We start from the raw sequence: 25,018 nt of genomic DNA, 5'->3' as shown, positions 1-25,018 counted from the left end.
TCAGTCAGTCTCAGTTCCCTCCTGCAACTCAGAATTTTGAAAGAGACAATACCTATTTTTCCAGTAGGTAGAGGTGTTTGCTTCCAGTAAGTAAAACAGGATTACAGCCAGTCTTACTTAACATGATGGTTTACTCCTGAGAAAAATAAATAACAGTTTTCTCTAAATATAAGGAACACCTCTAAGGAATATAACACCTCTAAATCTAAGGAATTTCACCTCTATAATATAAGGAATATAATATAACACCTCTAAATATAAGGAATTTTCAACCTAATTTTGAATATATGCAATTTTAGCTTTATAAGCTGATCCTGGAACATAATCCTCGCATGAGGGGTGACTGTACACAAAACAGTAGAAGACACTTAGGACCAAACCAAGCCAGAATTTCAGCCAAGAGACTCTGATACAATATACTCTGAACTGGCATTATGAGCAAGAAATGCTCCCTTCTTGAAACGTTTACTAAGCCATACAACACCCAAGCAATGAATCATGGCTCTGCCCCTAAACGGGAATACACAGACATAGCCTTCTTAATACTAATAACGTCTCTAGGTCAGCATGAGGAGGAACTGCTGGGCATTTTGAGGAGCTCTAAGCAACCAATTGTCTGAGTTTCTCACTTTCTTTCTCTGGTCCTTGCTTCATTCTAGGCAGGGGTCCTTAGGCCTCAAAGGGGTCTGGATTATATCATGTCAGACCTCTGCATTGTGGCTGCACTGGCACTGGAAAGCTGGATAGGATTGGGCCCTTACTTGTATTGACCTCCTAATAGTGAACAAAGAGGAACCTTTTAAATGGTGGTTCTCTTATATTTAGCAGGGGGAGAGAAGTTCCTATTTTCCCCAGTACAAATAGCATTGTCTTCCAGTGGCTGTTTACTGGCATCTCTTTCATGCCTTTTTTTCTTTTCACTTCTCTTTTCTTTTCTTAAGATTGAGCCCCTTTAGGAACATTTTTATATATTTTTCTATGTAAACCATTTTATGAACTTTGTTTTTGAAAAGTGAACAATACCACAACAACCTATTCTGTTGTACGAATCCCCACCTGCACCTGAAGTGGTGAAGTTCAAACACAGGTTCACAATCTGAGAACCAAGATTTCATAATCTGTGAAGTAGTTTGAGGGGGTGAAGTAGGAAAAAGGGATTTTGGAATATGGGCGCAAAGCCACTTGAGGGCTCTGGAGGGTAATGTATTGTTCAGATGACTTTTACCTTGCCCACCATGGTACTTGTAGGAGATGTGTCCTTTACATAATTTCCTTCCTCTTTTCCTGCATGTCTCCCTCCCACTCCCTCTCCCAGACCACAGAAGGAACAGCATCCAGCTCCTGTCTCTGAATGGCAGGCATCTATTGCAAAAGAGCATCCTCCTACTTCCACAAAAGAAAACAGCATTCAGCATTCTCTGTTTCCTAAGTTACAGAAACCTCTGATACCTTAGAACAGAGGCTCCCCAACTCCCCAGGCAGGGAAGTCTGTCACTGCCCCCTTAGGGAGCAGGGCAATGGCAGCAGCCCTCCTGCAATTGCATCACTGCTGAGGGAAAGGGCTTTTTTTTTTTACTTACTGGGATTCAGTATGGTCCCTGTCAGGCCTTTGGCACCCCAGGCACTGAATTGTTATAAGATAGGATATGGCAGGAGGGGCCTTGATGTCCAGGCCTGGTATAAAATGTACTTAAACGAACAGCAGTACTGTAAGCTGATTAGCTGCACCTGTTACAGGTGGGAGTCACATGACTTGGGGACAGATGTGTGCAGAGTCATGTAGGCTGTGGTGGAGTGGTGCAATGCATCACTGGACAGCCAATCAGAGTGGGTCACAAGACTGTCTTGTGACTATGAGGTTGCCCTACTCTGATTGGCTGGCCCTGGTATATATGGGGCAAGCACAGACACCAAGGTGTGGGTTGTTTCTGTGCTGCTGGGTTTGTGCACTGATTTGGACTGCCTTCTTGTGACTGACCTGCTGCATCCCTGACTTCTGGACTGTTTCACTGACTACTCTTCTGCCTGCTCCTTTACCAATACATGCTTCTGCAACAAACAAACCTGTGTCTGCTCCTTTGGCTCTATTTGGGATTGCCTGCTTCTTGTGCTGTCTTCTGATGTTCCTGTGCCACTTTGCTATTGGGGAAAGCAAGGGCTATCCTTACCTGCTGACCTGACAGTCCTCCAGAGGTGTGGGGAGTCCACGCTGCTAAGAAGTGTCACTGTGACCCACTTCTCATTTTTGAATTTTTGAACAGTTTTGAACCATGGGGAGGCTCACAGAGGGGAATGTGGGCTCCCTGCATACTCCGGAAGGCCACAGTGACCTACAGTAAGTTTAAAAAAAGGCCCTTTTTTTCCCTGGTGACAGTGCAGTCATGGAAGTGTCATTGCTGTCCCCTCCCCCACAAGGGGGACACCCAAACTCTCCCAGAGAATTTGGGAGCTGCTGCCTTGGAAGATGTATAAGATTGTAAACTGTGAGTAAAGTATTTTCTTTTGAAACTTCAATTTCCTCTGCTCTTGTTTGTTTGTTGATAGCAGCAAACTAGCTAAGTGACAGAATTTACGATAGGAAAAGGGATCTTCCACTGATGACTCCCCATTTTCCTGCAAAGAGAGGTCTGCTTTACCCTGCAACCAATGGGCACTTGGCAAGTTAAATGTTAACAATGGTGGAGTGGGAAGGTGGAGTGGGAAGATGGAGAGTCTCCCTGGCTCCAGCATCAAAATATGTGAAGCCAGGCCCATCATACAGAACTTAACACAAATATTACTCTTACCACTTGCAGTACAATTTCCATATGATTTAACTACCATAGACACTAAATGGAAAGGAACACAAAAACTTCACAGAAACTCTGACTGTTCTGGATTTTGTCAAACATGCCCAATGCTCTTCCACTGCTTTTCAGAAGCTGTACCAGATCCTATTCACGTTGGGAGTAGAATCCAAGGTTGTCACACTAATCTACAAAATCCTATGCAGCATTTGCATTATGCTTTACAAGAGAGGAAAATCAGACACAGGAAGGGGCAGGTGAGTACAAAGAGTGGCTTCTCAATTTTGTGAGAAACATCAAGACAGAAGTTCAGCAGCAATTATCTCTGCAATACAGGGCACTAAGTAAGTGCCCAACTGACTTCACAGGCACTGCGATGGTGTGTGTGTGTGTGTGTGTGTGTGTGTGTGTGTGTGTGTGTGTGTGTGTGTGTGTGTGTGTGTGTGTGTGATTTTACATATATATCAGTAAGAGGGAAGGAGAGGAAAGAGTCAGAAGAACAGAATTCAAGTTCAGATGATGCAATGCTGTTTCTATTTCTAGCTTTCCAAGTACATACTTTTAACAGAAAGAGCTAACTCTCTTAACCATGCCTGGAATTCAGTGTTCAGACCAATCGTCCTCCCAATTCTATACCACAGTTCACCTTAAACACAACATCAGAACCTTACTGGCAATGTCAAAAGCTTTTTCAAAATTCAGAAAGAAACTAGACTTGTAAAGTAAAAAATGATTAACACACAGCCCAACCCTATCTCCCACCTACTTTATATTATTGGGGGGGGGGGGTCAGTGACCAGAAGGCCAATGAGAGGTACCTCTTCGTAGGCTACCTGGTCAGCAATGGATCTCCTTGGACACCAGCTATGTAGATGGCTTAAGTCTAAGGCAGCCATTTTCAACCACTATGCCGTGGCACACTGATATGCCATGAATTGTCCCCAGGTGTGCCGCGGGAGTTTGGTGGAAGGTCATTTATTAATAGGACCACTGGGGATATGAGCCCCCCACCAACAGCAAGTGTGTCTTGACAATTGTCCAAATACTGATGGTGTGCCTTGACAATTTTAGTACCTTGTCAGTCTGCCATGAAACAAGATTGAAAATCACTGGTCTAAGGAGAGGAAGGAGACATGACAGGCAGCGAAAAGGGGTATGGCATCCTACACATGTCACTGTCTTCAGGACCAACCCCCTCTCTCCCTTAAATCGCCCCAGTTCCTTCCCCCTTCCTGCCCCAAACCATCCATGCTGCTGCCCTACCTGCTCCATCATGGTATCAAGACAGTTCTGACATGTGCACGGAGCTGTTTCCACCAGCAGCTCTGTTGGGCGCCACAGCAGTGCAACATTTGTGCTGTCATACAAGGCCCATAGGATTGGGCTGTCAGTGAATTAGGCTGCAATCTCATGCACTCTTACTTGACTCTTGACCAAAGACATGTGTCAGGGCATCTCAATAACAACAAGTAACCATGGCCAGCTTGACTAGAATAGACCTGTCCTCTGTGATTTTGACCCAGACCTTTTAAGGCAATGTAGGCTCATGGCTGATACCACACCTTGTGGAATTAAAGTCCGTAAGTAAGTTGAGCACTGGGTAATTTATTTTTGTCTTTCTGTGCCAATCGACTGTATTGTACAGTACTGTCCTAAGTTTTAGCACTTTGAAAGGAGAAAAACTTCTCTCTTATTCACTTTCTCCACATCATGCACAATTTTATAAGCCTCTATCATTCTGTCCAGCTGGACTATTTTCTAAGTTAAAAGGACCCTAATGCTCTAGTCTTTCCTCATAGAAAAGGTACTTCAATCCCTGATCGTTTTGGTTGTCCCTTTTGTGCATCTTTCCAGCTGTACAATATCTTGTACAGTATAATTTACCAAGGCAAATCTGTGGCAAGTTTTATATTCAATTCCGTTTCTAATCATCCTAAGCATGAAAATCCCAACTGAGGGTTCAATTCAATTTTCCAGTGCCGGTGCAGCTGTGCCAATGAGGCATGCACTACATCCTGTGGTGGGGATGCATTCACTGTGGCCTCCTCAAGGTATGGGAACATTTGTTCTCTTACCTTAGGGCTGCATTGCGACTGCACTGGTGCTGGAAAGTTGGATAGGATTGGACCCTAAGGCTACAGTCTTACACATACTTCCATGGGAGTAAATCCTACTTAACTCAGTATTTACTTCTAGACAGACATGCATAGGATTGTGCTGCAAAAGTGGAAATTCCACCCAGTTTTAGAACATAGTTACTACAGGCTGACCAGTCTAAAAATTACATTTTTTTGCCAACCCTCCATTAGGGTCCAATCCTATCCAATTTTCCAGTGCTGGTGCAGTTGTGCCAGTGGGGTGTGCGCTACGTCCAGAGGTGCAGGGGCAGTCATTTGGGCCTCCTTAAGGTATGGGAACATTACCACCATGGAGCTGCACTGTGGCTACACTGGAGCTGGAAAGTTGGATAGGATTGGGCCCTAAGAGCCCAATCCTGAGCTCGGTGCACTGGCTTAACGCTGGCACACACTGTTGAAAAAGTGCCATAAGGCACATTTGTGGGCCCTAGCACCGTGCAAGTACTGGTGGTAGCCCAGTGCTGGCCAACATCCAGGCGGGTGGCTGAACTCTGCTGCTTGGCAGTTGTGCAGACCGCCGAGCACTGGAGAGGTAAGTGGAAGTGTGGAGGAGGTGGGAGGAGGGCGGGGAGAGGGCAGGGAGGAGGCGTGCTGGGAAGGCAGGAAGAGAGCAGGACCGGTGGAGCTTTGCTCCACTGGATCTAAAGCCTCCGCATCGGGCTCACCACCTGACACAGAAGTACTTGATTCACTGCCGACCTTTTGGTTGGTGGTGAATTGAGTAGCCTCATTGCTGGGCTACTCCGTTTACCTGGGGAAAGGGTTTGAAAGTCCCCTTCTCTTTAGGAGCTGCCAGCAGCTGCCTGGGACATGCAGGATGTGGTGGCAGCCATTTTCAGCACTGCCACAGCCCTGCACCCTGGGGAGTTCAGGATTGTGCTGCCAGTCACTAGTCCAGCAGCTATTAAGTGCTTCATAACTCTACTGAAAATTGGCATGATTCAGGTAGAAGGTGACAACGACAAGAAAAAAGCTTTGATGAATTCACTGTTTCTCTTTTTTTCTGCAGGTTTATGTATACAAAGTCCTACGTGATCATCATACAACTTTGTCCAACTAAAGTGTTATCTGAACTGAAAGCAGTAACCCTGGACCAGCTCGGGTTTTAGCAGCTTGTATCAATTTTCAACTGGTATCACAGAGATATGTGACTTTGAGCACAATCCTAAGCAGGTCTACTGAGAAGTCCTATTGTGTTCAATGGAACTTACTCCCAAGAAAGTGAGGATAGGACTGCAGCCTTTGAGAAGCCAGTGTTCAGCATAAACCAACTACAGAACTGGAGGACTGTTTATACTATTTGTTTTTTTCTGACATGATAAATCATGAGTTAAACAAGTTCAGAGGTGGTTTACAAGGTCAAGGAGCAGTAAAAAAATTGGGCAAAAGCTTGACTAAGGAGGTTGTTAATTGACTATGTGATTCTTTGACCTAATTGTCTACTTTGTATTGAATTTGGCAATTCTTACATGTGTTTTCCCTGTAGAGTGCATGTTTTATTATAATGGCCTGAGGCAGTGTTTCTCAAACTGTGGAATGGAACCCACTAGGTGGGTCATGAGCCAATTTCAGGTGGGTCCCCATTCATTTCAATATTTTATTTTTAATATATTAGACTTCATGCTCCCATGGTATGTGACTGCATTTGGGGAAATGTTACAGACCTGTACTTTTAACAAGCTACTATGTATATTCTTTTAACAATGTTAGCAAATCAGTCTTACTCCTGGGTAAGAGTGGGTAGGATTTCAGCCTAGGATTGTTAAAAATTTTCCTGCTTGATGATGCCACTTCTGATCATGACATCACTTCTGGTGGGTCCTGTCAGATTCTCATTCTAAAAAGCGGGTCCCAGTGCGAAATGGGTGAGAACCACTGGCCTAAGGTTAAATGCAATAAAAGTGATTTGACTACATGTTCAAGGGCTGAACTAGAGATTAAAGTTAAAGGCTCCAAAGGGTGTCATCAATCCTGGGCAATTTCAGAGGTCCATATCCATCTTTTTATGATTCAGGAGAGAAAACAGTTTAATCGTTTGGTTGGTGAAGTTCAGAGTTGCATAGGAAGTTTGAATGTGCCAATGCAGTCAGCAAGATGACATGGAAAACACCTTTCAATTCTCTCAGTATAATAGTCCATGAATGACAATCCTGCTAAGCTAATATCTAACAGTACAATCCTAGGCAGGTCTACTCAGAAGTAAACTCCACTGAGTTCAATGAGCCTTACTCCCAGGTAAGTGTGTATAGAATTGCAGCCTGATTCTCGGCTGCATAAACAAATCCTTTGTCACATAACCAGAAGCACTTAAATGCTCAGTTATGAATTACCCAAGCACTGGTCAATGCAATATTTAAGACAAGGAGGCAACACAAACATCAATTACATTAAAAATTCCAGGGAAATTTTTTTTTATTGATCATTTGAAGCTGCCTTACACTGAATCAGTCCACTAGTCCACCTACATCAATACCATCAATGCTGACTAGCAGTAGTTTTCCAGGGTTTCAGATAGGATTTTTTCCCTGCTTTAACTGCAGCTGCTGGGGATTGAACCTGGAACCTTCCACATGTAAAGCATATGGTTTTCATGGCAAAAAGTCACACAAATGTTTAACGCGAATGGGCAAGATGAAATTGTTGCATTTATCAACAGTATCTTTGGACAGTCAACTATATCAACTTCACAACTATCTACCACTCCCAAAAAACAATTACTGGAAATTCCCATACAAGAGTCCTCATTAAACAAGCCAAGGTTAATAGAAACTGGATTCTTTATCAATATACAACTATATATTAGCATTATTTGTACGACATTCACATAACCTAGTTTCTGTTCAGTACTGCCTTCTTCTTTTGAGTTCCAGTTTAGAAATGTAATTCACACGTAACTCTGCCCCTATTAAGAACCACTGAAATATGAACCTCTAAAATGGAAAAACCTAAAACTGAATGTGAAAAGATTCTACAGTGGACACAACTTGTGAGAGGTGCCCAGGAAATGATTTTTTTTTTTTTTGTAGACACTTGGTTGCCTGTGGTAGACACCTGGTTGACACTCTTGCCTGGTACACTACTGCTAAATTCAGTCTCTCGCGCCCCAGTGCTTTCCATTCTGTTCTGCAACAATGCAATTGGTCTGCAGTCAATGTTCTGCAGCAAGAAATTTGATCCCTGAAACGGATGGATGAGTCTATATCCAGTACTTTGTAGATATAAACTCAATATGGTTTCTCTAACCAAATAAACATCCTTCAGTCATTTCTCAAGTTCATATATTTACCACAAGGTTTATATATCTTCCACGAATAGGATAAATAGGTAGAAATAACAGCATTTCTATGTTCTGCTTCTTAGATTAAAAAAGTTAAACACTCAGCAGAGGAAACTGAATTTAAATTAATTCACTTTGTCCAACATTTGAGGTATGTAAAACTACTGTGACTATTTAATTCTAAATTGAAATGCAGCACCTGTTAAGCAGCTTGAGAGCAGCACAAAAACTACTACTTAACATTTTTATAGCACTTTTCATCTTCAAAGGGCCTTACATATGCAAACTAACTAACCTGCCAAAGTAGTATGTAATAATTGCCTCCTGTAACTGTAGGTTAAGTAGCTGCTTTGAAAATACACAACATGCATTTCAGGAACAGAAGCAGAAGTTTCTGGTTTTGGATCCTCTGCTTGCACACATATACCGAATGGAAGACAGAAGGCAAAACGGGCATAGCACTAGCCAGTTAGCCAAACTCTTTAGTTTGGCTAACACCTCCTGCTCCCCATTGCACTTTCTTATACCTGGTCAGTTATGCAAGATGCCATTTTATTTATCCCAGTTGTATAATCCGCAGTTAAGAAGAGCCTTCATGTTGGCAAGACGTAATGCCCTTCCTTCTATGGGGCCGGTTTAAAGGCCACAAGGCTCTGTTCCTGTGAACTGAACCATGTGGAGTCAGTTGAAGACATCCTTTTGTTCTGTCCCTTGCATAAGACCCAGCGTCAGAAAAATCTTATGCCCATCCTAGCACGTTTCCAGGGATGGGCAGTGGCAGATGTGCTTCAAGCACTTTTGTCAGTAGAGGAGGGAGAGACTCTTATCAACATCTCTTTTTTTTGTCACCACAGTCATAAGTACGTGGGAAATGAGACTGGAAGTTTAGAGCTGTATGAGAGCAGCTAATGGGGGTTTTATTGATTATTGGATTTTTTGTGTGTGCGCAATGCATTTATGGATTATGGAGCCATCTTCTGATTTTATATAAATTTTGAATTTTATTCACATATTGTTTTGATGTACATGTATATGCCAATAAAGGTTATATCATCATCATCATCATCATCATCTTCAGTCAGTTAGCTAGGACACCCACCTCCCTGTTGCCCTTTATACAGTACTGAGTAAATTGGGACTAGACTAAAGAAAAAAAATAATTTTTGTTGCAGCTTTCCAGTGCTATAAACCCAAGATAGAAGGAGGTCACCTTGCGAAAACTTCCCTCCCACGTTCACAGAAAGTCCCAAAATCCAGAAGGTGTAACACCAAAATACAGGAATGATATAACACCAAAATGCTCTCCAAAGTTGCCCCAGGTCTGCCACTGCCACCTCTGTGTACTCACACACCCTGTAAATCAAACTGGAATTCCTGCACTTCTGTGTTTGCAGAAATTGTGTCATAAGCAAGAAAAGGAGGTGGATAATCCACTTCCTGCTCAGTTTTAGTGGGTGGAAAGTAGATCAATGAGGATTGCATCTGCGGTAGGCTGGAAGGAGGGGGTGGCAGAGCGAAGGGCACCCCAAATCTACTACCCTCTCACCCTCCTTCAGTCCACCACTTATGCAATGTATGTCATCCAGCCTCATGAAATGGGCTGCCCATGGACAGATGTGGCAAACTGCTCCCCCTTGAGCAAACTGGGAGCAGACAGATAATCTGTATAAGTACTAGGTTTGTAAAAAGGCTGAAAAATCAAAACAATAGAGGGAAAGGTTCATGGATAAAAGCCAGGCACTGATCAGGGAGTTCATTGGGGTCTGTCATCATGTACTCCATCTCCTTGATGTTAGCAAAAGGGGGGAGGAAAGGAAACGGCAGAATAATTTGGCTTCTTCTACTTTAGCGTTTGTCCCATGCCGTGGCGGGGTCTGCTATTTTGGATAGGAGTTGCCATTTCTCTCAATTGTAGGCTTGGTCTGGGTCTAGGCCTGCCCTTTGGTCGTTTGCCATTGACCTCCAACTGAAGGCCCTTCTGCACCAGCGTATCGCTGTTGGCACATAGAATGTGGCTGTACCACTGAAGCCAGGTTTCTCTCAATTTGTCGGCGATTGGAGCGACGCCACACCATTGCCAGATGTCATCATTGCGGATGTGGTCAAAACGAGTGATACCACTGCTCACTAGATAAGAGGCACTTTTAAAGTGGGTGCTCATCTTTTATTTAGCAGGGGGAGAGTAACTGGCCCTCTTCACCCCAGCATTGTCTTTTCTAGTGGCTTCTGGTGTTCTTTTGCACCTTTTTAGATTGTGAGCCCTTTTGGGACAGGGAGCCATTATTTATTTCATTTTCTCTGTAAACTGCTTTGTGAACTTTCTGTTGAAAAGCAGTACCGTATTTTTTGCTCTATAAGACGCCCGGACTGTGGCAGCACTGGAGGGAACCCAAGCCCATGTGTCTACTCAGAAGTAAGTCTCAGAGTCACTGGGGCTCACTTCCAGGAAAGCGTGGGTGGGGTGGCAGTCTCACTGCCCAATCCTGTGCATACCTACTCTGAAGTCCCATTAGAGTCAGGGGGGCTTACTCCCAGGAAAGCCTCTCTCTCCCCCCCCAAGCCTGGAGCATCACAGCTTCTCTCTTCCGCCCCCCAAACCTGGAGCATCACAGCCTCTCTCTCCCCCCCAAAGCCTGGAGCATCACAGCCTCTCTCTCTCCCCCCCCAAGCCTGGAGCATCACAGACTCTTGCTCCCCACCAAGCCTAGAGCATCACAGACTCTTCCCCCCCCAAGCCTGGAGCGTCACAGCTTCTCTCTTCCGCCCCCCAAACCTGGAGCATCACAGCCTCTCTCTCCCCCCCCAAAGCCTGGAGCATCACAGCCTCTTGCTCCCCCCCAAGCCTAGAGCATCACAGACTCTTCCCCCCCCAAGCCAGGAGCATCACAGCTTCTCTCTTCCCCCCCCCAAGCCTGGAGCATCACAGACTCTTGCTTCCCCCCCCAAGCCTAGAGCATCACAGACTCTTCCCCCCCCAAGCCTGGAACATCACAGCTTCTCTCTTCCCCCCCCAAGCCTGGAGCATCACAGACTCTTGCTTCCCCCCCAAGCCTAGAACATCACAGACTCTTCCCCCCCCCAAGCCGGGAGCATCACAGCCTCTCTTTCCCCCCACCCCAAGCCTGGAGCATCACAACTTCTCTGCAACACAAACACTTTCCCCCCTCTCTCACACACACAGGCTGCCCCCTTCTCTTACACACACAGATGCTCTGCCCCCCCCACACACTCACACAGCAGGGAAGGGGCGCTTTCACTCACCTCATCCAGCATCTGAATGTAAGCCCCCCCCCCCATCACAAAGGAAAAACTGTCTCCTTGGTCAGAATGCCAGTGTTTGCTTATTGCACAAGCCCCAGGTAAATCACCATAAATCCAGAGGTTTGTTGTGTCTTGAGAATTCAAGTTGTGGTTGGACTTTCCACTTGTTCATTTGTATTGGAATCACGGAAGAACTGGCGAGGAGGTAGATGTGGTGTCAGCAGTGGCCCCTTTAAGGGTAAGGCCTGGGCATCCAGCAGAGTGTGCTGCACAGCTGCAGCCACTGGAAGGCAATAGGGCCCTCAGGGATATAAGGAGTACCTGAGGCAGAAAGGGTTTGTGGGTTTTGAAGGAGTGCAGATTGGAGAGGAGACTGACTGGGTTTATTGAATTTGGAATCTGACTATGGATTGTGATTGGACTTGGATACCCTGACGGATTTGACTAACCTACCTGGAACCTGACCTTGGACTGTAATTTGGCTTATTGGCTCTGGACTCTGATTTGGTAACTCTGATTGATGGGACTGATTTACTTGGCATCTGTGGACTGGAACTGGACTCACTTTTGCTTGCTGCACTGGTGAGTTGCACAAGGGGGACTGACCAGCCTTAAGCAGGCACGAGGCCCAGTGGATTGGAATTTAGCAGAACATCATTGTAGCAGAAAGATAATGTGATCCCCTAATTGTGTGCACCTGCTTTTGTGAGCTTCATAAATTCTGACTCTAGCGATGATGAGTTCATGGGGTTTCCAGAAAACTAGAGTACTCAAACCTTCAAGTCTCTCCATTTGTTAATGACAGTGATAATGGTTCTTAATGCCACTGTTGACTGCTGTTCACTTTACATGGTTCAAATGTTATTCTGTTATAGTTTATTAAATATTTTATTACACTATTTGGTTCAGAATATTTTTTTCCTTGTTTTCCTCCTCTAAAAACGAGGTGCGTCTTATGGTCAGGTGCGTCTTATGGAGCGAAAAATACGGTATATAAATACTAATACTGATCCAACACAGCGTCTTTGTCTCCATGACACCAAGGCAATGTTCAACTACCCTTGTCACCAGCCAGCATTCAGCTCCACAGAGTGTGACCAGTTGGATGATCATTTGGTAGATCTTCGACTTGAGATGGTCGCTGATCTTCCTGTCACAAAGGAAGATCATCTTGCGCCACTTTGTCCAGGCTGTGCTTACTCACGCAGTGGTCTTGTGACTCAGGCTGCTGTCAGCTGTGATCGTTGAGCCAAGGTATCGGAATGTCTCAGCACGTGGTAGGTCGATGTCATTTATGTGGATTGTCTCAGGTTCATTGAGTTCCATCATCATGTACTCTGTCTTCTTGACATTGAGACGGAGGCCAAACAATGCAAGATGGTCGCTCCAAGCTTGTACTTGCTGCTCAAGGTCCACCAGGTTGTCGGACACAAGAAGAACATCATCCGCATAGAGATGTGTCCATGGTGCCAGCTTTTGCAGATCACGGGTGATGACATCCATCATCATGATGAACAGTAGCAAAGAGAGAGCGCTGAGCCTTGGTAGATGCTGACGGTAATGCGGAAGTCTTTCTATGTTCCAGCGACGGCCTGCACACAACTCTTTGGGTCCTTGTACAAGAGCTTCACCCATTGAACAAGTTCTTCTGGCACTCCTTGGCTGTGCAGCACTTACCAGATGACATAGTTTGGCATGCAATTAAATGCCTTTTCAAAGTCAATAAAGGCAACATGCAGTAGCTTTTGCTTCTCTCAGTGCTTCTCGAGCAGAAGAATTTGGTAATGTTAAAATGCAGGCTGCAAATAAACAACAGCCTTGGGTATTTTCTCTTACTGATGCTGTTTCAGTCTTCGCATGCACACTTTGAGTAAGGCAAGCCCTTGTGAAGTATCACATGTTTGCAAATGTGAAAGGAAGGGTCCATGACCCAACTTTTCAGATCACGTGGGTGTTAACAAGGTTTCATTTGTAGGACTGAGTATGGGGAAGCAGTCACCCGAGTTCCTGAATCTCCTACTCTTGGAAATCAGGTGTCATAATCCAATGAGGTGGCTCAAAGCCAGGTCAGCTAGGGAAGAAGATGCTCGAACAGTAAATGATATCACAATAGGGCAACATAGTTACTAGCCTTGAATACTCAACAGCCCCTCAGGATACTGAGGCATCACAAAAGCCTCTGGGGTGAAAGGTTAAAACAGGTTAAAAAAATAAGGGAAAAAATCCAGGATTTGTACCACATTACTACTACTACCTGCACCAGCATGTTTTATCTGCCACGCTTCCTCCAAGGAATTCAAGATGGTATACATAGGGTAACTTCTAACAAACCTGTGAGGTTGAGTACAGTGGCCCATGATCATTCAGAGAGTTTCATGGCTGATTGGAGTTGTAAACGCAAGCTCTTCCAGTCCTAGCCAAATAGCTAACTCTATTTCATACTGGTTCTCTCTAAGTTCATCTCCTAGGAAGGAATAACCCTCCTATATATGATTAAGCTATTAGATTTATAACCTAATCGTATATACTAGAATTTGACGTGTTTGATTTCAATGGGCTTAAGCAACCCAAGCTCTGTACAGAAGGCTCATGCTGTTAGAATACAATTCACAGGCCCTTCCTATTCGGAACACATGGTTAAGGATTCCTCTTTCATTCTCCTAAAAGCATCAACACCTGCTATATCAGAAATTAAAACTCCCAAATTTCAGAAGCATTGCAAAAACCAAAAGCTTGCTCTTTTTAAAGGGTGAACAGAGTCGCTACTGAGGCAGGAGAAGGAAACATGCAGAAGTCCTTTTGGGCATAGAATTCATCAAGGGACCTTCAGGATTCTGGATATGGAAGAAATCTAAATGACATTTAGCCCCTCCCTTTATTTCTGATGTAAGATCGCCTGGGTCTAATCAGAACAATTCAATTTCTGATATTCTATACACATTCCTCTCAAAAAGATGCAAATTCTTGCGCAGATCCCAAGCATTTCATTAGTACGGACAGTGAATTGTGCCCAATATTTACAACACACTAGCTCATATAATCTAGTAGATAATGATGTGCTACATACACAGAGTAGTGCTAATACTGTACCATGCAGAATGTTTAGAAAGCTGTGGCAATTTCCTGCTACATGCCTGAACAGGGCTGAGAAGTGGCATTGCTGATTTGTTGTTTCAATCATATTCACCAAATGCACAGTTCTGCCCAAACAGCCCCCCACTCAGAAAAAAAGCTAATACAAACATAGATAATTAAAGATTGCTTATGAAATATTTGGCATGGTGTTATGCACTGGAATACCCTTGCGTCCTCTCGTACTATAACAGACTTCCCTGTAAGCTGTGCAGCTGCGCAGCTGTAATCAAAGAGACTATTGCAGCTTTTCTCTCTGCATTCTGGAGTTCAGCAATGATGTCATTTGCTGCTCCTATGTAACCACGGTAGGGCTCCACACACTCCAAGAAGATATTAGAAGGAACATTGACTTTAAATGCAACAAATATAGCACCACTGCTCTATTTTAATTCAGTTGAGCTTTCACGAATCTGATACATTCCACTGAAGTGAGTGAAGTGTGCACAGCAACCATGGCTGCTGGATTTCACTTTAATTCACAAATGCATCAAATTAAGAACAAATATTTTTAAAGGGGGTAAAACTCACTCAAATTGCTGGAAGCATTCTGTTAATCTAACGGCATTAACTGGATTTCTTTTAAAAGCTGTACAAGTAGTGCTATAAATAAACTACATTTTCTTTAGTCACTGTTGTTAGATGATATGTAAACAGTTATCAAGACACTGTGTATCTTTAGTGGCTTGCATTCATTTGACAAGTTACCGACAGAACCAAAAAAGGATTTCATCAGCACAATCTGCTATAGCTCAAACATAATGCTATACATAATAAGCACAAAGGGAATGATGAAAACAATAACTGAAGTTTGAACAGTTTTCTTTCAACTCCCTTGGGAATCCCAATACTATAAGTCTTGAATTCCTTACATAAGGGATCAAGTTCACCACTTACAACAGTACATCTAGGCCTAGGTCCAGGTAGTCTGCTTGACTAAACTTGATGACATATTGGCGCCACCAGGTAATAGTAGTGATCAGAAAGCCTGCCAGAAACTTGTAACTGAAGACTAAAAAATGGAATTAACACACCACTTTAGCCAAAGGGCTTCTTTCTACAGCATGCAATAACTGCAGAACACGCAGACCAAAGGCAAATTGTTCTAATCTATATATTCACATGCAGTAATGTAATATTTGGATTATTTAGGTTGCAATCCTATACACATTTACCTTGGAGTAAGGCCCATTGACCTCAGTGGAGCTTATTTCTGAGGAGACATGCATGGGATTGTGCTGTAAAAAGCTCTACACTGAGCTAATATATATATATTATTTATTTTTTAAGTGAGAATCCTATCAATGTCAATTAGAGGAAAAGATATTTTGGATGTCCCATGAAGATGGGTCAATCAAAATAAGAGGAAATAAAGAACCCACCATAGTCATCTTCTTAGCTGTTAGTTTTATGCAATGAACAACATGTTATGTTTATGGCTAGTGAACACTGGTATTTGCATACACATCCCTCTGACCAATTGAAATGCAGGGCTTACACAGAGACAAAATGCAAACTGTACAACAATTGCTTATGTACACACCATCAAATCTTAACACGAATAGTGAATTAAAACAGGGTATCTCTACTTTCACCCCCCTCTGGGACAAAGATAGCATCCTTCCTCCAAATACTGTGCAAAGTCCATCTTTCTCAAGATCTACCCACCTTCCTTACAGATGAATGCAGTGCAGATCTATCTAATCAGGAGAAGTGATAAGCTACTTTACTAGAGACAGAAAAGTATTTGAAGAGGAAGAGTAACAGGGTAAAAGGAAAGAATGTGAAAGAAATTAAGGTAGTGATATGAAAAGATATCACTTGATAGTGGCTATAACAGGGAATTGTAAGGCAGGGGTGGAGGGGTAGAGTTGCGGTCAGGGAAATATGGAAGATTTGTGAAACAGAGGGAGGACACCATGGTCACAAGCAAGCACTATTTAAAAAAGAGGCTTTAAGCATATGTTTTTGCACAATTTACTCTGCAATATTTAATATATGCACAATTTATTCTGTTAAGACAAGGAGCTATGCAGGGCAATGGTTTCCTGCCCCTGCCAATTTTTATTCAGCAACACCCCACCCCCAGCTTCTGGAATTCAACAAAGAATTTCCCACAGACTTTCACTCATGTCTTTACAACAATGAGGACTAGAAGTTTGAATTTTTAAAAATGAAAGCAGAGATTCTGCACTTAATATCAAGTCTGTTTTAATTTTACATGTGCCTCCTTTTAAAAACAAGTTACAATCATCATCATCATCTTGATTTTCCTAGCAAGTATTAATGCCTAGATATACTTCACCCCTAACCACTCACTTCTTTTCTGAAATGTGTATGAATGTTATAGTTAAATACATGATTATCAAATAAATGATTATTTGATATGTTAATAAAGATGTGAAAAATAATGCTTGAAAATTAACAGCCAATTGAAAAAAAATTTGAAAAGAATCACACTACTAGCAGAATATTTATTTTAATTCGTTTTTTGTTATGAGATGTATAAGCATAGTTCAATTTTTAATACCTACTTTAGATGTCAGAATAAGACAAACAGCCCAATCCTATTCTTTCCCCCAATACATCATGCAGCCATGCCAAAATAGACTGTGCTACATGTTATAGGGGAAAGGGACAATTCAGAGGCTTGGAGACATTTTCCCTTTCCCTCCATAAGCCCCTCGAACACTAATGGGTCTCCTCAGAGACCCACTAGCTGGCACAAGTCTGAGGAGACAAAGAGGGTGCATCAACTTGGCTTTGGAGGGGATGACATCCGGTTCAGGTTGCTTGCATTGGGTGCTACCCCATCCCACCTCTAGCACTCCCCCATGGCCTGCCCCCTTCCGCTCATCCCACAGACTTACCAGTGTCAGTGGAGCTCCTCTTCACTGCCACTGAAAGCGGGGTCCTCTCTGCTGACTGTAGCAGTAGTCTGGGTGCATGTGGAAGTGTTCCAGCAGTGGTAAGGCTGCATAGGTTTGGGTCAAGAATCATTCTAGAGATGAATCCAATTCATCTGTGCATATGAATTTGTCTGAAAGTCTAAAACTTCAGTTTTCAGCCTTGCTATTAAGTTGAAGTCAGCTTATCAGGGGGCAGTCAAAGGGACTGCTAACAGAACAGAACCTCTTATGGGGAGGATAACTTCATAACATTAGGCCCTTAGCAACTATGCATGTGTTGCAGCCTGCACTACAAATTTCAGCGGCTCTTCTGTTCATGTTACTGTGCTTTCATTGCCTTATATGTCACTCCAAAGTATATTTACTTGTGAGTGAATATATTGAGCATTACAGCCTTAATACTGATTGCAATCAATTTAGGATCACGCAGTGTGTCTGTTTCCTCACCTCTTCTTTCCAAAGTATCAGTATGTTCCATTTCCATATTGCGGCATGGAAAATTGAATCATTTTGAAGAGGATAAATTTATCCCCCTGCAAAAAGATGTGCAAATGGAAATCCTGCAAATCAGATGCCATTGTTTTACTCAAATGCAAATGTATATAGATTTAATCACTTAACAGACTTCTACGCATACAGTTACAGCATGATTCCCATCCCTTAGGCCCAGATCAAAAAACAGGAAGAAACTCACGCAGGAATCAGCATTTTCCAGTCAGTAAGGTGGGGACAGCTGGAAGGGGGGTTGCTGTCTTTCCCACCTTTGGCACTGACCACAGCAAGGACTGGACAAGTTCTATACTGTTGAAAACTGGGTTCTCCTGTGCAGAAACTGAGCAATGGAGACCCCAGATGATTGGGGTGTAGATAATGTAGCATCTGAGGAATAGGCAAAATTGGCAGCATCTCAAGCTCTTCCAGGAGCAAAACCTGAAATGAGTGACAAGTCTACAAAGACCTCAACTACCTCCAGGGCAGAGGTCCTGTAGTGTGGGTTGTGTTCTTGGAGGGCAGTGGCCAACAATAAGTGAGCCGTAGATAATATGACTACTAGGAGGCATTTGCAGAGTAGAGGCCACAGGACATTAGAATAGCGGTTCGGGCTGATGAGTGGCTTCATGGAGAGGCAGACTGTTCCAATGGAGGTTTACCTGTTCACAACCTTCACAAACTGAACCTTCACCTGAACCTTCACCCGAACCTTCACCAACTGAAAAGCACTTGGAGGTGGCATTGTTGAGAATCTCTGTTACTTTTGTGCACCTTTGCACATAACAACCAATACATTTGCTAGTACTTATTTTGTCTGCATTGGTAAATACCTGTTACTGCACTAGAATGCAGTAACAACCTGTTTCAGTTTTATTTTGGAAAGTTTATTAATTAACTAGTAATGAGGAAGTAAACTTTTAAAACTAAACCCACATTTGTTCCCAAAAGCCCATTTCTTTATTTGAACCCCTAATTAATTCAGCCCCCACTGTTAAAATAGCCACAAAAAGTGTCTCTGAACATTTTGGCATCCTCAAGTGCTCTGTCTCTGAAGCAGGTTCTGGGTGGGAGACAGCAGGTGCAGTTGTCCATCTCTGCAAATGACTGGTTCCAGGTCCAACAGGACCTCACCTGGAGAGAGGCAGAAATTGTGCAAGATATATTGTAGTAGGATGTCACTGCCACTGGAACTAGCCATTCCCCACTCTTTCAAGCAGAATCCTCTACCACCCCTTCAACAGCCCAAAGACCCTCTCTACCAAAATCCTGCAATGGTTGAGGATGTAGTTGAAATGGTCCTGCTCTGGGATGTGGGGGGACAGTTCAGGCTTCATAAGCCCCAGCTGTAGTGGGAAGGCAGCAACATTGGGTGGAGTCAGGGCATGGCAAAGGAATTGTAGGGATTAATACATAGCTTATGCTGCCCCAGGATTCATTCCTGTTTCTGGTGACAATGTTACATTGCACCAACAAAAGAGGTGCCATAGGTTAATACATTCCCAAAGAAATCAGTGTTAGTATGTTCCCCTACAGACTAAGAGAGCATAGAATTGCTTCTGTACTCAGATACCAATCAGGGCGTAGAACCAGGGGCATATAAGAACCAGCAAGGAGACACAGATCTCTACATCACTCTTCTTGCATATCTTTCCAACTATGAGCACACAAGTGAGGACTTTGTTGGTGGGGCACTTTGCACAAGGAAACACCTTGCACAAACATTATAGACCCAACAGTTCAGAAGAACAAAGAGAAATAAAGGGCAAGTGAATAACACTTGTGTTCTCAGGCGCTTACAAGTGTACGCTATTTTGGACATTGTCTATGTGGCATTATTGGTCCTGCAGAGGGATTTGAATCCCTCTCCTGGAAGCCTGGGACCTGCAGGTTTCATGTGTATACCCTCCTCCTATCCACTGGGCAATGGTGTTGCCTGACTGATGAGATTTCCTGGGCATCTCTACACTGCCCGTACAGCTCCCACTGCCTTCTACAGCCACTCCTCACCTCTTCAGCACTTCACCAATACTAGCCTTCTGGTAAGTGACTGATCCGCCAGTGGAATGCAGCTCGCCAGCATCCACCCTCTAGGCTTTCTGTCCATTATTTCCCCCCACCTTTCTCCCCATTTCCAACCACAGCAAATAAAGCAGAGGAGCCATGGCTGTCCTGAATGTGCCCATTACAGCATGAGAAATTTGGGGAGTATAAGCAATAACTTATATAAGGTATATAACCTATATAAGGAGTATAACATGCTGTATAAGGAGTAACAAAGAAATTAAGCAAACTGTAAACTGCTGCAGTGCTTTCTTTGTTATTATTTAAATGTGTTTTTTTTCCAAAAATCTATGGTGACTTTGTGCCTGCCACTTAGAAAGTGTTCATGTGCCACTAGTAGCACACGTGCCCCAGGTTGGCCACATAGAAAGATGTGAAGAACGTGAAGCAAGCAGATGATAAGCAACATTTTCCTAAATAGGGCAGTAGGAAAGCGTGAAAAGGGTAGGCAGAGATAAAGTACACAAAACTGGTTCACGTATATGAAACAACACTTAATGGTAAAGTTGTGTCTCATAATACTGTAGGCAGGGTGTTATACACAAGGAATAACTAAATTAAGGAGGCACCCAGTTAGTTAAATACATTTGCTGGAAACATTTGCCACACAAATTTTACTTTATCATTCACAGTAAATCCAAGTTAAACACTCTTTTTTGCTTTTCAAGTGGTGGCAAAGAATATGCTATGTGAGCACCGAGGCAAGAAGACATCTATTAAATAAGTGACTACTTGTAAACATGATTATTTTCTTATAGGTCAACATCCTGATCCCTTGTGTTCAAGAAGTCATAAAAAAGAAAAAAATTACAGCCTTCCTATTTGTTTTTGGGTTCAAATATAAAATCAAGCATTATCCAGAGGCTGAATATTTCTCAAGATTGAGAGCCACTTATAGGATGCGAAGAGCGTCTGCTTCATAATGATTTAGCTTCTCAAAATCAGTAAATCAGCGCATGTAAGAATACTGCAGTCTCTCATGCCCCTTTAAGACAGCTTTCAAAGGGCATTATCCTGATTTTGGTTATTAGCAATGGAAGTATCACTCTGAAGCAATTATTGTTAAGACTTGAGAACTGTTCCAATGCATAATTAGAACATTTACCATCTACTACAATAGTATAATCAATCACATCAACGTAGAAAGACTATATCAGCATTTAAACGGGGAACATCAATACTACTTTAAAGTAATGCTCAATTCTGACTAATAAGGAAAAAATGTAAGTCCTACAAGGGTCTTCTCTTCATTGGTTTACAATATGACGCTAAACATGAGCCCCAGTCCAGAAAAAGTTTTCTGTGCTAGTAAAGTCCCATTACAATCAATGGGAGGGAAGCTGCAAGCAAATTGCAATTTAAGCAGCAATCCTAGGCCCATTTAGTCTGGACAGTAGAGGACTTACTTCCTACATAGTAAACATGCATAGGATTGTCATGCAACTTGAGTTCCATTTATTTCAGTGAGGCTTAACAATAACCATAATACCACTTAAAATTTGTATCGGACATTTTGAGTGTGTAAAGTACTTTATCTGTATCACCTGGATCTTACACCAAACCTGAAGGTAAGTATAGCCATACTGCAGCTGGATAACTGAGGCTGAGTGGGAGAGGTTTGTCCAAGCAGAGAAAGTTGGTGGATAGTCATAAGTAAGCCCTACTAAGTTTAATGGAACTTACTCCCAGCTAAGTTTGTACAGGATTGCAATCACAGTGAGTTAATACTAGAGGTGAAATTTCAACTGGGAAAATCCTGATTAGCAGCTCAGTTTCTTAGACACCATACTATACTACCATGTAGTGGGACAATCATACAGATTAGGAGTCACAGTACAGAGACCTCCCAATTTGTACATTTTTAAAATAGTGCAATTTGAAAATCAGTACCAGAAGTCTAATTTATATGTGTTAATTTGCAGAATAACACAGTAAATCTTCCCATGCTTCTGCAGATTGGGCTGGCAGTATAGATATGTGCAATATTTTGTGCATTTTTTATTGGGAAACCATATCTGGAAAACTTTTATCTGCCTTGTCTGGGGAGTCTAAAGATCTAAAATCTGCCAACAAATTATTTTAGCCATCAACACTAAATGGCTGTATATGTGGTAACCTCACTGTCCCACTCTCACTGGCCTCCCTCCTTAAGTCACCAGTTGTCAATTTAAGTGTTCAATTATTTCCCCCCCCCCACCTGTACTATCTATTTATGTTCCAATGGCAAAAAATATTTTTTATTTATGTGTTTAATATATGTGCTGATTTTTGAGAACACAACCCTTGCAGAAATCAAGAAGTGCCTGTATTTAAAACAAGGCAGAAAAATAGGTTTTTAAAAGCTGAAAAATTTCAAAGGGATTGCACAGGAGCATCATTTGAAAGATTATTCTAAAAGGAATTACTCTATAAATATAGGGTTGATGATGCTCAAGGTTACAATTTAGCCCCCTTTTTTTTTCCTCACAGGAAATGAAGTTGCAGCCTGGACCAAGCCCTCCCTGATTTCTAGGACCCAGTAAAGTGCACCCTCTCCCCCCCCCCCCCACTCAAGCTTGGGCCCTGCTCTCACCAGATAACACCTAGCTGACCTAGGTCCTACAGCTCCAGCTCACCTAGTGGAATACTATAAACCTGGTCCATCTGGGTGCTGAGGGCAAGCATCTCCAAAAATAGGACTAGTTTGGTTACTCTCTCAGTGTACTGTAATGTAAACCATGAAAAATAGTATATTTTACAAGCAATCCTATGTATGTTTACTTGGAAGTCTAATTATATTCAATGGGTCTTACTCCCTAGTGCATATGTTTTGGACTACAGCTTGAATCATAGTAGCTCAGTTCATCAAAGTGAAAACAGCTTGGGTTAGACATGGTCACTTGAACAAGAAATCAAACTCATAATGGGATCTGTTCACTTCTAGTAATAATTTTACAATCTGTTTAATGTAAGACTGCCATATTTTGTGCACATAGACCTTTCCAGTATTTGCTCTCATAGAAGAGACAGACCCAACATCTATGTAAATATGATCATCAACAGCAGAAACAATAGTTCAGCGGCAGATATTTGTACGCACAATGTTTTGGACGCAATCCTTGTTATCTTCAGATTGCCAGGGAACAGGGCTCAGGTCCACCTTACAAAGCCATTACCAGTCAGAGTACACTGTACTGGGAAAGATGAACCAATGGTCTGACTTGCAAGGCAGCCTGCTACATTCACTGATATGAAGGTGGAAGAAATATGCCTGAACTATAAGCAACCATTTCCTCCAATTAGTGCGCTCAGTATGCTTAGGATACAGGTGTCAGGTGTATTTTTTAATTTTATTTTAAGAGATACACTTTATATTCTGAAGAATAAAGTTCTTCATATAAAATTACATGTTCTTCATACAGAAATGTATGTTCATATAGTTCTTCATAAAGAATAAAGTACTGGAGAATAAAGTTCTGAAACTTTATATTCTGAAGAAAGGGACATCCACTATTTGCTTTTGTTGTGATGTTTTGAAATAAAGAATAATTATTTTTCCAGTCAAAAATATTAGGACACCTATATACCCTGGGAATCTCTGACTGAATACAGGGTGGTCAGATGTCATCACGCAAAAGAGAACCAGGCACCCCAAAATGTAGGACCTCCAAGAAACATGTGGGACAGGACAGAACGATAGCTAAAAACACTCTTGTATTGATTTCATGTGGTTAATTTTAAACACTAGACTAGATCATTTATTCTTACATTTAAACTATGACATATAATTTGTTAATTACAAGACAGCTCTGTGCTGCCTTCTCACAGGGAAAAGGAGGACATTTAAATTCTTTTCCAGGACAGGGGGCTAAAGAGAGGACACATCCTGGAAAAAGAGGACGCCCGGTCACCCTTCCTGAATAGCATTGGTGTGACTTTTTTCCAGCACAACAAATGCCCCACTTGGCAGAAACAGGAAGAAAACACGTGTTATAGTTGACACACGTGTTATGATATTCGGAGTGGAAGACAACTTTTCTCTTTAGGAGCCCAATTCTGGGCATGTCTACTCAGAAGTAAGTTCCATTACGGGCAATGGGGCTTACTCCTAGGTAAGTGTGGGCAGGATTGCAGCCTGACAGCCCAAGCCCAGGCATGTCTCCTCAGAAGGAAGTCCCATTAGAGTCAACAGGCTTACTCCTAGGTAAGTGTGGCTAGGACGGCAGCCCCCTGCGAGAGGCAGAGTGGCACGCATAGGCAAAGCCCCCCCCCCCGCGCGCGGAGAAAGCCCTTACCTCTGAGCAGCGCTGGCATGGCAACCGTACTCCTGGGCGCCGCCATCTTGGACAGACGTCTTAGGTCACGTGGGCGGTGGCACCAGGTTCTTTCCCCGAACAGGTGGCGGCTTTGCGAGGCGCGTAGAGGGAAGGCAGTGCACGCCCCTCTCCCGCAGCTCGCGCGCCTGCTCTCTGCTCAGGGGTCTGGCAGGCTGCGGGAGAGGAGAGTTCCCCCTCCCTTCAGCGAGCACGCGGGGCAGCACCTTCCGTGGGCTGCAGAGGCAGCTGTGACTGTGCAGGGCAGGAGTGCAGACCTCGCTTGTGTCCCATATGCTGCTCTCGGCTGCAGTCCTGTGCGCACTTTCCTGAGAGTAAGCTCCACTGAAGACAATGGTGCTTACTTTTGAGTAGACAGTCATGGGCTGGGCTCTGAGGCTGCAGTCCTAGCCACACTTACCTGGGAGTAAGCCCCATTGACTATCATGGGGCTTACTTCTGAGTAGACAGTCATGGGCTTGGGCTTTGAGGCTGCAATCATAGCCACACTTTCCTGGGAGTAAGCTCCATTGACTATCATGGGACTTACTTCTGAGTAGACAGGCATAGGGTTGTACCCCAAGACTGCAGTCCTGTGCACACTTTCCTGGGAGTAAACTCCATTGACTATAATGGACCTTACTACCGAGTGGACAAGCATAGAATTAGG

The 25,018-nt window shown here is 43.1% G+C and overlaps 1 protein-coding gene across 3 annotated transcripts in view; it reads right to left on the bottom strand.

Annotated features, from left to right (window-relative positions):
* METAP1D (methionyl aminopeptidase type 1D, mitochondrial) overlaps window positions 1-24,371 on the bottom strand; it is a 102,880-nt gene extending 78,509 nt beyond the window's left edge. For 2 of the 3 annotated variants that reach the window (XM_066637643.1, XM_066637661.1), the window contains exon 1: window positions 24,331-24,371. In XM_066637643.1, coding sequence (XP_066493740.1) covers window positions 24,331-24,349 — 19 coding nt within the window. In that variant the 5' untranslated portion in view covers window positions 24,350-24,371. Of the gene's footprint in view, window positions 1-17,464; window positions 17,522-24,330 lie in introns of those variants that run through there. The other variant, XM_066637653.1, reaches the window with a different exon arrangement.
* Window positions 24,372-25,018: the final 647 nt, after the last annotated feature.

This window comes from Tiliqua scincoides, chromosome 1, assembly GCF_035046505.1.
Source record: "Tiliqua scincoides isolate rTilSci1 chromosome 1, rTilSci1.hap2, whole genome shotgun sequence".
Lineage (NCBI taxonomy): Eukaryota > Metazoa > Chordata > Lepidosauria > Squamata > Scincidae > Tiliqua > Tiliqua scincoides.
This window is presented reverse-complemented; position numbering and strand designations above follow the sequence as displayed.